General features: G+C 73.0%; 2 protein-coding genes across 2 annotated transcripts; one reads left to right on the top strand and one right to left on the bottom strand.

Annotated features, from left to right (window-relative positions):
* Positions 1-39: 39 nt before the first annotated feature.
* Positions 40-4,817, bottom strand: TFPT (TCF3 fusion partner). The gene is made up of 7 exons (XM_087772959.1): positions 4,810-4,817; positions 3,877-4,110; positions 2,724-2,991; positions 1,845-1,915; positions 1,689-1,758; positions 698-919; positions 40-174 (listed from the first exon to the last, which is right to left on the bottom strand). The coding sequence occupies exons 1-7, from the start codon at positions 4,815-4,817 to the stop codon at positions 76-78; spliced, it is 972 nt and encodes a 323-aa protein (XP_087629085.1). The 3' UTR covers positions 40-75.
* Positions 3,956-11,636, top strand: PRPF31 (pre-mRNA processing factor 31). The gene is made up of 14 exons (XM_087773228.1): positions 3,956-4,092; positions 4,808-4,989; positions 6,246-6,306; positions 6,398-6,481; positions 6,587-6,684; positions 6,810-6,916; positions 7,983-8,152; positions 8,252-8,409; positions 8,491-8,580; positions 9,496-9,623; positions 9,702-9,774; positions 9,881-10,009; positions 11,303-11,407; positions 11,493-11,636. The coding sequence occupies exons 2-14, from the start codon at positions 4,816-4,818 to the stop codon at positions 11,619-11,621; spliced, it is 1,506 nt and encodes a 501-aa protein (XP_087629354.1). The 5' UTR covers positions 3,956-4,092; positions 4,808-4,815; the 3' UTR covers positions 11,622-11,636.
* Positions 11,637-12,169: the final 533 nt, after the last annotated feature.

Below are 12,169 nucleotides of genomic sequence, written 5' to 3'. Positions count from 1 at the left end.
GGGAGGGGGGACCCCACGCCCCTCCCCCCCCCCCCCCAGCGCTGGGGGAGGGGTTCCGTCCGTCCCCTCCCCCCCTCAGTCGAAGCCGGGGCCGGAGAATTTGGAGCAGCGCAGGAGGCTCCCGGGGGGGCTGGGGGGGGCCCAGGCGGGGGCGGGGAGCCCCCCCTCCTCCCCCTGCGGCGGGCGGGGGGCCGCGGTCAGGACCCCCCAACCCCCCCCCCCCCCCGAACCCCCAAACCGCCCCCCGCCCCCCAAATCCCCCCAACGCCCCAGCAGCCCCCCAAATCAGCCCCCAACCCCTTCAACCAGCCCCCACCCCCCAAAAGCCCCCAACCCCCCGAACCCAACCCCCCCAGCCCCCAACCCCCCGAACCCCCAACCCAGCCCCCCCAAAAGCCCCCAACCCCCCCGAACCCAACCCCCCAGCCCCCAACCCCCCCGAACCCCCAACCCAGCCCCCCCAAACAGCCCCCCGCCCCCCAAGAGCCCCCCAATCCCTCACCCCCCCGCCCCGAACCCAACCCCCCCAGCCCCCCCAACCCAGCCCCCCCAAACAGCCCCCAGCCCCCCAAGAGCCCCCCCCCAAATCCCTCACCCCCCCGCCCCCAACCCAACCCCCCCCACCCCCAACCCAGCCCCCCCAAAACAGCCCCCAGCCCCCCAAGAGCCCCCCACCCCCCGCCCCTCCCCCCCGTACCTGGCCGGGGAAGCCCTCAGGGGGCAGCAGGGCCCCCGCCCCCCCCCGCCGCCCCCCCCTCTCCTCCCCCCCCGGCCGCCCCCGCCGCTTGGTGCTGGGGGGCTCCGGGGGGGGGCTGGGGGGCGGGGGGGGGTGGGGCGGCCCCCGCTGCGCCTCCTTCTCGGGGGGCTCGTTCTCCGCGTTGCCGGGGGTGGGGGCGTCCGTGCTGCGGCTGCCCTCGTCCTGGGGGGGGAGGGGCCGTGGGGCAGCCGGGTGGGGGGGCAATTGGGGGGCAGTGAGGGGGCTGGGGGGGGGGGTTGGGGGGCAACTGTGGGGCAGTGTGGGGGGGTTGTGGGGGGTCGGGGGCAGTTGGGGGGGGGCCATGGGGCAGCTGTGGGGGGCTGTGGGGCAGTGGGGGGGTTGGGGGGCAATCGGGGGGCGGTGGGGGGGCAATTTTGGGGTGGTTGGGGGGCAGTGGGGCAGCCGTGGGGCAGCCATGGGGCAGTGGGGGCAGGGGTGGGGCCATTTTGGGGCGCCTGGGGGGCTTGTGGGGTGATTGGGGGGGCCGTGGGGCAGTGGGGGGGGCTGGGGGGGGGGTCAGGGGCAATTGGGGGGGGCCATGGGGCAGCTGTGGGGGGGCTGTGGGGCAGTGGGGGGGTTGGGGGGAAATCGGGGGGCGGTGGGGGGCAATTTTGGGGCGGTTGGGGGTGGTCGGGGGGCAACTGGGGGGCAGTGGGGCAGCCGTGGGGCAGCTGTGGGGTGGGGGGGCCATAGGGGGCCATGGGGCAGCAGGGGGTTGTGGGGCAGCTGTGGGGCGGCCGTGGGGCGGCAGGGGGCTGTGGGGCAGCCGTGGGGTGGGGGGGCCATAGGGGGCCGTGGGGCAGCAGGGGGCTGTGGGGCAGCCGTGGGGTGGGGGGGCCATAGGGGGCCGTGGGGCAATGGGGGGCCGTGGGGCGGCCGTGGGGCAGCAGGGGGCCGTGGGGCGGCCGTGGGGCGGCCGTGGGGCGCGCACCTGCAGCAGGATGGTGAGCTGGCCCTGCCTGTACTCGTCCCCGTAGGAGTCCAGCACCTTCATCAGGAACCTGGGGGGAGGGGGGGGAGGGGTTGGGTGTGGCCCGGGCGTGGCCGAGGGGGTGTGGCCGGGGGCGTGGCCCCGCCCGCTGCTCACCTCCGCTCCTGCTGGAGGCGCCGCGTGATTCGCTGGACCTGCTGCAGCCGGCTCAGCACCCGCTCGTTCACCTGGGGGCGGGGCCGGGAGGGTGGGGGCGTGGCCACCGGCGAGGGGCGTGGCCTGAGGGTGGCCCGGGGGGGGGGGTGTGGGGTGGCTGCTTGTGAGGGGGTGTGGCCACTCAGAAGGGGGTGGGGTGTGGGATTGGGGGCGGGGCCTGGGATTGAGGGGTGGAGCCAACTCCCCAGACAGGTGGGGGTGGTCCCTAAGGGGGTGTGGCCACCGCATTGGTGGGTGGGGCCAGAGCGATTGGGGCGGAGCCTGAGTCTGGTGGGGTGGAGCCTGAGCTTTGGGGGCGGAGCCAACTCCCCAGCAGGTGAGGGGAGGTCCATAAGGGGGGTGTGTGGCCACCGATTGGTGGGCGGGGCCAGAGCCCTTGGGGGCGGAGCCTGAGCAGGGGGGTGGGTGGTGCCTCAGCCCTGGGGTGGAGCCTGAGCCCTGGGGGGTGGAGCCTGCTCACAGGGGGCGGGGCCAGCCCTCACAGACCATGCCAAACTGGGGGGAGGGCACCCCAAAGTGGGAGGAGCCAGCTCCCTCCAGCAGACCAATGATGAGGGCTGTCCCTAAGGGGGTGTGGCCACCCCATCGATGGGTGGGGCTGGAGCCCTTGGGGGTGGAGCCTGAGCCCTTGGGGCGGGGCCTGAGCATGGGGGTGGAGCCTGCTCACAGGGGGCGGGGCCAGCCCTCACAGACCATGCCAAACTGGGGGGAGGGCACCCCAAAGTGGGAGGAGCCTGGACTGAAGGGGTGTGTCCCCACAGTGGGTGTGTCTGGGGGGGCGTGCCCCCGCAGTGGGCGTGCCCCGCCCCTCCCCCTCACCTGCTCGATCTCCCGGCAGCGGCGCCCCAGGGCCTGCAGCTTGCGGCGGGCGGCCTCGCGCCGGCGCCGCCCCTCCTCCTCCTCCTCCTCCTCCTCCCCCCCGCCCCCCCCGCGGGGGCGGGGCTCCGCCCCCAGCCCCGCCCCGTCCACGAACTCCACCTCGGTCTCCAGCTCGCTCTCCAGGATGTTGCCCCCGAAGAGCGGCGGCAGCGCCAGCTCCGAGCCCGGCGGCGCCGAGAACTCCTCGAAGGCCACGCCCGCCATGGCGCTGGGGGGGAGGGGTGAGGGGGGAGGGAGGAGGGGGCACCCCCAGCCCCGGCGTTCCCCCCCCCCCAGCCCCCGCATCCCCCTCCCCCGTTGCCGTTATGCCCCTCTGAGCCCCGGTGTCCCCTCCCCCAGCCCCCCATTCCCCTCCCCCACCCCTGTTAACCCCCCTCAGCCCCATTAGCCCCTCCCCCACCCGTTAACTCCCCTTCATCCCCCTCATCCCCCTCCCCCAGCTTCAGCGCCCTCCCCCCAGCCCCATTCCCCTCCCCCACCCCTGTTAACCCCCCCAGCCCCCCATTCCCCTCCCCCACCCCTGTTAACCCCCCCAATCTCCCCATTCCCCTCCCCCACCCCTGTTAACCCCCCAGCCCCCCCATTCCCCTCCCCCACCCGTTAACCCCCCCAACCTCCCCATTCCCCTCCCCCACCCGTTAACCCCCCTCAGCCCCCTCATCCCCTCCCCCACCCGTTAACTCCCCTTCATCCCCCTCATCCCCCTCCCCCAGCTTCAGCGCCCTCCCCCCAGCCCCATTCCCCTCCCCCCACCCCTGTTAACCCCCCTCAGCCCCCTCATCCCCTCCCCCACCCCTGTTAACTCCCCTTCATCCCCCTCATCCCCCTCCCCCAGCTTCAGCGCCCTCCCCCCAGCCCCATTCCCCTCCCCCACCCCTGTTAACCCCCCTAATCTCCCCATTCCCCTCCCCCACCCCTGTTAACCCCCCCAGCCCCATTCCCCTCCCCCACCCCTGTTAACCCCCCTCCAGCCCCGTTCCCCCCCCCCGGTGCCGTTATCCCCCCCCCAGCTCCGGTTCCCCCCCCCCCCCCCCCGTGCCATTACAGCCCCGCCCCCCTCCCCGGTTCCCCCCCTCCCCCCCCCGCTGCCCACCCGGTGATGACGTCACCCACGGCGGCCGCCGCCGCTCCCGGGAGCTCCGGGATGGGGGGGGGGGGGGGAAAGGGGCGGTGCAGGAGGCGCGCGGTGATGACGCGAGCGCGGCGCGACGAGGGCGGGCGCCGGAAGTGGCGTCTGTGGGAGAGCGCCGCGGGCGGAAGTGAGGTCACGGCGGCGGCGACGAGGAGCGGCGGGGAGCGGGATTGAGCGGTAACGGAGGGGGGGGGGCTGGGGGTGGGGAGGGGGGATTTGGGGTCTGGGGGAGGGGGGTGGGGGGATGGGGAGGGGGTGGGGGGGCCGGGGAGGGGCCTTTAGGGGCTGGGGGGGTGAAGGGGGTCTGGGGGGTGGGGAGGGGGATTTGGGGTCTGGGGGAGGGGTGGGGGGATGGGGGGTCGGGGAGGGGCCTTTAGGGGCTGGGGGGGTGAAGGGGGTCTGGGGGGTGGGGAGGGGGGATTTGGGGTCTGGGGGAGGGGTGGGGGGATGGGGGGTCGGGGAGGGGCCTTTAGGGGCTGCGGGGGGGTGAAGGGGGTCTGGGGGGTGGGGAGGGGGGATTTGGGGTCTGGGGGAGGGGTGGGGGGAGGTTTGGGGGGCTGGGGAGGGGGGTCCTGGGCACCGGGGGGGGCTGGGGGGGTGTGGGGCTGGAGGGGGGGTTGGGGTGTGGGGAAGGGTTTTGGGGGTTGGGGAGGGGGCCTTAGGGGCCCCCTGGGGGGGGTGGGGGGGCTGGGGAGGGGGGTTTAGGGGGTGGGGGTCAGGTGGGGGGGCTGGGGAAGGGTTTTGGGGGTTGGGGGGGGGGGCGAGGGGAGGCCTGGGGGCTGGGGAGGGGGCTTGGGGGGGTGGGGGTGGCCGGAAGGGGCTGAGGGGAAGCTTTGGGGGGTTGGGGGGCCTGGGGGAGGGGGCGGGGGACCCCAGCGTCCCCTCCCCCCAGGCTGAGCCATGTCGCTGGCGGACGAGCTGCTGGCCGACCTGGAGGAGGCGGCGGAGGAGGAGGAGGAGAACTTCGCCGAGGAGGAAGACGAGCCGGCCATCGAGGAGGTGCAGGAGGAGACGCAGCTCGACGCCGCCGCCGACTCCGTCAAGAGCATCGCCAAGCTGTGGGACAGCCGGACGGTGAGAGCCCCGGCGGGGCGGGGGCCCCCGAAACGGGCCAGGGGCCCCCTAAAGTGGGGCGGGGACCCCCGAAACGGGGTGGGGGCCCCCTAAAGTGGGGCGGGGACCCCCTAAAGTGGGGTGGGGGCCCCCTAAAGTGGGGCGGGGACCCCCGAAATGGGCCGGGGACCCCCTAAAGTGGGGCGGGGACCCCCTAAAGTGGGGCGGGGGCCCCCGAAACGGGGTGGGGACCCCCTAAAGTGGGGCGGGGACCCCCGAAATGGGCCGGGGACCCCCTAAAGTGGGGCGGGGACCCCCTAAAGTGGGGCGGGGACCCCTGAAACGGGCCGGGGACCCCCTAAAGTGGGGCGGGGACCCCCGAAACGGGGCGGGGACCCCCTAAAGTGGGGCGGGGACCCCCGAAATGGGCCGGGGACCCCCTAAAGTGGGGTGGGGGCCCCCTAAAGTGGGGCGGGGACCCCCGAAATGGGCCGGGGACCCCCTAAAGTGGGGTGGGGGCCCGCTAAAATGGGGCAGGGACCCCTCAAAAGAGGGCAAAACCCCTTCAAATGGGGCGGGGACCCCCCGAAACGGGGCGGGGACCCCTCAAAATGGTGTGGGGACACCCCAAAACGGGGCGGGGACCCCCTAAAATGCGGCGGGGACCCCTTAAAACAGGGCAAGACCCCTTCAAATTGGGTGGGGACCCCCCAAAACGGGGCGAGACCCCCCCAAAACAGGGCGAGACCCCCCCAAAATGGGGCAAGACCCCTTGAAATGGGGCTGGGACCCCCTGAAATGGGGTGGGGACCCCTCAAAATGGGGCAAGACCCCTTCAAATTGGGCGGGGACCCCCTAAAATGGGGCTGGGGGCCCCTGAAACAGGGCGAGACCCCCCCAAAACAGGACTGGGACCTCCCGAATGGGGCGGGGACCCCCTGAAATGGGGTGGGGATTCCCTAAAATGCGGCTGGGACCCCCTGACACAGGGTGAGACCCCCCCAAAATGGGGCAAGACCCCTTAAAATGGGGCTGGGGCACCCCAAAACAGAGTGAGACCCCCCCCCAAAATGGGGTAAGAGCCTCTGAAACGGGGCTGGGACCCCCAAAACGGGGGCGAGACTCCCCAAAACAGGGCAGGGGTCCCGCAAAATGGGGTGAGGACCCCCTGAAACGGGGCTGGGACCCCCCGAAATGGGGGGAGCCCCCCCGGGGCAGCTGCTGCGGGGCCGAAACGCCCCCCAAAACCGCCGCTTTTGGCTCTTTTTTCTACTTAGTTTGCAGAAATAATGCAGAAAATCGAGGAGTACATCAGCAAACAGCCCAAGGCGGCCGAAGGTGCCCCCCCCCGCCCCCCCCCGCCCCCCGAAAACGGGGCTCCCCCTCCCCCCGTTCCCGGTAGCCCCCCAATTTCCCCTTTTCCGGGCAGTTTTGGGGCCGGTGGAGGCGGCTCCCGAGTATCGCGTCATCGTCGACGCCAACAACCTGACGGTGGAGATCGAAAACGAGCTGAGTGAGCGCCCGGGGGGGTCTCGGGGGGGGGGGGGGGGGTGCCTGTTTTTGGGGGGTTCGGGGGGGCTGAGGGGGATTTTGGGGGGCTGCCCGTGTCCCCCCCCAGACATCATCCACAAGTTCATCCGGGATAAATACTCCAAGCGCTTCCCCGAGCTGGAGTCGCTCGTCCCCAACGCCCTGGATTACATCCGCACCGTCAAGGTGAGGTCCTGGGGGGCCGGGGGGCTCGGGGGGGCTCGGGGTCCCCCCTGCGCCCCGGGGGGGGCCACCTCAGCCTCCCCTCCCCCCCCCCGCCGTTTTCGGGGTGTTCCGTGCCCCCCCCGCAGGAGCTGGGGAACAGCCTGGACAAGTGCAAGAACAACGAGAACGTGCAGCAGATCCTGACCAACGCCACCATCATGGTGGTCAGCGTCCCCGCCTCCACCACCCAGGGGTGAGGCTGGCGGCTTTCGGGGGGGCCGGGGGGGCGCCCCGGGATGTTGGGGGGGGGGACGACGGGGGACGGGACACCAACGCGGGGGGGGCGGTTGCCCTGGGGGGCTCTTTTGGGGGGTGCTGGTTGCCCTCAGGCTCGTTAGCGTGGGGCAGAGCCCAATTTGGGGGGGCCGGGGGGCACCCCGAGATGTTTAGGGGGTGGGGGGACGAATTTGGGGGGGCTGGTGGCCCTGGGGGGGCTCGTGGTCACCCCCGGGCTGGTGTGCGCAGGGCAGCGCAGGGCTGGGGGTGCTGGGGGGCGGCCGGGGGGTCCCCCGATTCCCCCCTGCGCCCCCCGATTCCCCCCGCGCCCCCCGATCCCCCCGCACCCCCTGATTCCCCCCTGCCCCCCATCCCCCCCCCCCCCCGATCCCCCTGCCCCCCGATTCCCCCCTGCCCCCCGATCCCCCCCGCCCCCCATCCCCCCGCGCCCCCATCCCCCCGCCCCCGATCCCCCCGCCCCCCAATTCCCCCTGCCCCCCGATTCCCCCCATCCCCCCGTGCCCCCCGATCCCCCCCCCCTGCGCCCCCCATCCCCCCGTGCCCCCCAATTCCCCCTGCGCCCCCCCCCCCCCCGTGCCCCCCGATTCCCCCGCGCCCCCCGCGCCCCCATCCCCCCGCGCCCCCCGATTCCCCCCCGCCCCCCGCCCCCCATCGCCCCCCGCCCCCGATCCCCCCCGCGCCCCCCGCCCCCGCGCCCCCGCCCCCGCGCCCCCGCCCCCGCGCCCCCCATCCCCCCGCGCCCCCCGATTCCCCCCGCGCCCCCCGCGCCCCCCATCGCCCTGCGCCCCCCGATTCCCCCCGCGCCCCCCGCGCCCCCCATCGCCCCGCGCCCCCCGATTCCCCCTGCGCCCCCCGCGCCCCCCATCCCCCCGCGCCCCCCGATTCCCCCCGCGCCCCCCGCGCCCCCCATCGCCCCGCGCCCCCCGATTCCCCCCGCGCCCCCCGCGCCCCCCATCGCCCCCCGCGCCCCCCGATTCCCCCCGCGCCCCCCGCGCCCCCCATCGCCCCGCGCCCCCCCGCAGGCAGCAGCTGTCGGAGGAGGAGCTGGAGCGCATCGAGGAGGCCTGCGACATGGCGCTGGAGCTCAACCAGTCCAAGCACCGCATCTACGAGTACGTCGAGTCCCGCATGTCCTTCATCGCCCCCAACCTCTCCATCATCGTCGGCGCCTCCACCGCCGCCAAGATCATGGGTGAGCCCCCCCCCCCCCCCCCGGGCCCCCCCCCCCCCCCCGCCCGTCCCCGGGGCGGGGGGCCCCCCCGAACCCCCGCTTTTCCCCCCCCGCCCCCAGGCATCGCCGGCGGCCACACCACCCTCTCCAAGCTGCCGGCCTGTAACATCATGCTGCTGGGAGCCCAGCGCAAAACCCTCTCGGGGTTTTCCAGCACCTCCGTCCTCCCCCACACCGGCTACATCTACCACAGCGACATCGTCCAGTCCCTTCCCCCGGTGGGTGCCGCCGCCCCCTCCCCCGCCCCCGGGCGGCCCCCCCGCCCCCGGCTGACCCCCCCCCCCCCCCCCCCCCCCCAGGACCTGCGCAGGAAGGCGGCTCGCCTCGTCTCGGCGAAATGCACGCTGGCGGCGAGGGTGGACAGCTTCCACGAGAGCCAGGACGGAAAGGTGAGCCCCGGGCTTTATTTGGGGGGGGGGTTGAGCTTGGGTGAGCCCCCCCCCCCCCCAAACGCTGGGGTTCCCCCCAAACGCTGGGGTCCCCCCGAAATGCCGCGTTCCCCCCCCCAAAACGCTTGGGCTCCCTCCCAAAATGTTGGGTTTCCCTCCCAAAATGTTGGGTTTCCCCCAACCCCCGGGGTCCCCCCAAACACTTGGGGTTCCCCCAAATGGCGGGGTCCCCCCAAAACGCCAGGTTCCCCCCCCCAAAATGCCAGGGTTCCCCCCAAACACCAGATCCCCCCCAAACCCCGGGTCCCCCCCAATACTGGGTTCCCCCCCCAACCCCCAGATCCCCCCAACCCCTGGGTCCCCCCCAAAACACCGGGGTCCCCCCAACCCCAGATCTCCCCCAAAACCCCCAGATCCCCCCAAACCCCGGGTCCCCCCTAAACCCTGGGGTCCCCCCCAATACTGGGTTCCCCCCCAACCCCGGGGTCCCCCCCAACCCCCGGGTCCCCCCCCAACCCCGGTCCCCCCCAACCCCCGGGTCCGCCCCCAACCCCGTGTCCCCCCCAAAACCCCCGGGTCCCCCCCCCACCCTGTGTCCCCCCCAACCCCCGGGTCCCCCCCCAATCCCGGTCCCCCCCACCCCGGGTCCCCCCCCCCAACCCCCGTGTCCCCCCCCAACCCCCGTGTCCCCCCCACCCCGTGTCCCCCCCAACCCCGGGGTCCCCCCCAACCCCGGTCCCCCCCAACCCCCGGGTCCCCCCCCACCCCGTGTCCCCCCCAAAACCCCTGTGTCCCCCCCAACCCCCGGTTCCCCCCCCAAACCCCGGTTCCCCCCCAAACCCTGGGTCCCCCCCAAAACCCGGGGTCCCCCCCAAAACCCCCGTGTCCCCCCCCGTGTCCCCCCCGCCCCCGCAGGTGGGCTACGATCTGAAGGAAGAGATCGAGCGCAAGTTCGACAAGTGGCAGGAGCCGCCGCCGGTGAAGCAGGTGAAGCCGCTGCCGGCGCCGCTGGACGGGCAGAGGAAGAAGCGGGGGGGGCGCAGGTGAGGCGGGGGGGGGGGCGCCCCGGCGGGGCCGCGGCGCTAACGAAGGCCGCCGTTAACGAGCCCGGCGCCCTTCAGGTACCGGAAGATGAAGGAGCGGCTGGGGCTGACGGAGATCCGGAAGCAAGCCAACAGGATGAGCTTCGGGGAGGTGCGGCGCTCCCGCTCCTTCGTCACCCCCCCACCCCCCACCCCCCACCCCCCCCCCGTGAACGAGCGCGGTTGCTGACGAGCCGCGGTGGCTAACGGCCCCGCAGATCGAGGAGGACGCCTACCAGGAGGATCTGGGCTTCAGCCTCGGCCACTTGGGCAAATCCGGCAGCGGCCGCGTCCGGCAGACGCAGGTCAACGAAGCCACCAAGGCCCGCATCTCCAAGACCCTGCAGGTGAGGGGGCCCCGGCCCCTCGTTAGCGCCCCTCGTTAACCCCCCGCCCCCATTAACCCCCCCACCCCTTGTAACCCCCCCACCCCTCGTTAACCCCCCGCCCCCATTAACCCCCCCACCCCCGGTAACCCCCCCACCCCTTGTAACCCCCCCACCCCTCGTTACCCCCACCCTCATTAACCCCCCACCCTCATTAACCCCCCCACCCCTCGTTAACCCCCCGCCCTCATTAACCCCCCCACCCCCGGTAACCCCCCCACCCCTTGTAACCCCCCCACCCCTCGTTACCCCCACCCTCATTAACCCCCCCACCCCCATTAACCCCCCCACCCCTCGTTAACCCCCCGCCCTCATTAACCCCCCCACCCCCGGTAACCCCCCCACCCCTTGTAACCCCCCCACCCCTCGTTACCCCCACCCTCATTAACCCCCCCACCCCCATTAACCCCCCCACCCCTCGTTAACCCCCCGCCCTCATTAACCCCCCCACCCCCGGTAACCCCCCCACCCCTTGTAACCCCCCCACCCCTCGTTACCCCCACCCTCATTAACCCCCCACCCTCATTAACCCCCCCACCCCTCGTTAACCCCCGCCCTCATTAACCCCCCCACCCCCGGTAACCCCCCCACCCCTTGTAACCCCCCCACCCCTCGTTATCCCCGCCCTCATTAACCCCCCTTAACCCCCCCCCTCATTACCCCCCCACCCCTCGTTACCCCCTGCCCTCGTTACCCCCCACCCCCATTAACCCCCCCGTTAACCCCCCCGCCCCCCATGAAACCCCGCCCCTCGTTACCCCCCCCCCTCGTTACCCCCCCGCCCCTCGTTACACCCCCACCCCCATTAACCCCTCGTTACCCCCCGCCCTCGTTACCCCCGCCCTCCTTAACCCCTCGTTACCCCCGCCCTCATTAACCCCTCGTTACCCCCCGCCCTCATTAACCCCTCGTTATCCCCCGCCCTCGTTACCCCCGCCCTCGTTAACCCCTCGTTACCCCCGCCCTCGTTAACCCCTCGTTACCCCCCGCCCTCGTTACCCCCGCCCTCGTTAACCCCTCGTTACCCCCGCCCTCGTTAACCCCTCGTTACCCCCCCACCCCCATTAACCCCTCGTTACCCCCCGCCCTCGTTACCCCCGCCCTCGTTAACCCCTCGTTACCCCCCGCCCTCGTTAACCCCTCGTTACCCCCGCCCTCGTTACCCCCCGCCCTCGTTAACCCCTCGTTACCCCCGCCCTCGTTAACCCCTCGTTACCCCCCGCCCTCGTTAACCCCCTCCTCGCCCCGCCCCAGCGCACGCTGCAGAAGCAGAGCGTGGTTTACGGCGGCAAATCCACCATCCGGGATCGTTCCTCCGGCACCGCCTCCAGCGTCGCCTTCGCCCCGCTGCAGGGGGGGGCCCGGGGGCGGTGGGGGGTGGGGGACGACCCCCCAAAAACCCCCCCCCCCCCCCCATACTCCCCCTCCCCCCCCCTCCCCGCAGGGTTTGGAGATCGTCAACCCCCAGGCGGCGGAGAAGAAGGTGGCGGAGGCCAACCAGAAATACTTCTCCAGCATGGCCGAGTTCCTCAAGGTCAAGAGCGAGAAAAGCGGGGTCCTCACCACCCCCTGAGCCCCCCGCGGCCCCCCAGCCCCCCCAGCCCCGATGGGGACCCCCAGGACCCCTCCCCCCCCCCGCGTTGTGTCGTTCCCCCCCCCCCTTTTTTTTTTTTAAAAATCTTGTGTTTTTTTTTCATGTTGACGAAGGTTTGGTGGAGGGGGGGGGTGGGGGGGGTCTGGGCGTCAGGGTCCCCTTTTTGGGGGGGTCCCTAAGGTTGGGGTCCCCTTCTTGGGCGGGGGGGGGGTCCTGGACCCCTGGGTCCCCTTTTTGGGCGGTGGGGGGTCCTGGGTGTCAGGGTCCCCTTTTTGGGGGGGTCCCAAAGGTTGGGGTCCCCTTTGTAGGGGTTGGGGGGTCCTGGGTGTTGGGGTCCCCTTTTGGGGGGGGGGGTTGGATGTTGGGGTCCCCTTTTTGGGGACTGGGGGGGTCCTGGACCCCTGGGTCCCCTTTTTGGGTGGTGGTGGGGGTCCTGGGTGTTAGGGTCCCCTTTTTGGGGGGTCCCTAAGGTCGGGGTTCCCTTTTGGGGGGTGGGCTGGATATTGGGGTCCCCTTCTTGGGGGGTT

The sequence above is a fragment of the Nipponia nippon genome, unplaced genomic scaffold (genome assembly GCF_047370975.1).
Source record: "Nipponia nippon isolate SJK-2023a ecotype South Korea unplaced genomic scaffold, ASM4737097v1 scaffold_38, whole genome shotgun sequence".
NCBI lineage: Eukaryota > Metazoa > Chordata > Aves > Pelecaniformes > Threskiornithidae > Nipponia > Nipponia nippon.
The sequence above is the reverse complement of the archived record's forward strand: the minus strand, read 5'-3'. Positions and strand labels throughout refer to the sequence as shown.

What these genes read in the sequence shown, in the direction of transcription:
- PRPF31 (XM_087773228.1), top strand. Translation starts at nt 4,816, where the DNA reads ATGTCGCTGGCGGACGAGCTGCTGGCCGACCTGGAGGAGGCGGCGGAG. An exon ending in AGCTGTGGGACAGCCGGACG is followed by an intron (nt 4,990 to 6,245) that starts GTGAGAGCCCCG and finishes TTTTCTACTTAG; the next exon opens with TTTGCAGAAATAATGCAGAA. An exon ending in GGAGATCGAAAACGAGCTGA is followed by an intron (nt 6,482 to 6,586) that starts GTGAGCGCCCGG and finishes GTCCCCCCCCAG; the next exon opens with ACATCATCCACAAGTTCATC.
- TFPT (XM_087772959.1), bottom strand. An exon ending in GTGGGTGACGTCATCACCGG is followed by an intron (nt 2,992 to 3,876) that starts GTGGGCAGCGGG and finishes CCTCCCCCCCAG; the next exon opens with CGCCATGGCGGGCGTGGCCT. An exon ending in CTGAGGGCTTCCCCGGCCAG is followed by an intron (nt 175 to 697) that starts GTACGGGGGGGA and finishes CGCCCGCCGCAG; the next exon opens with GGGGAGGAGGGGGGGCTCCC.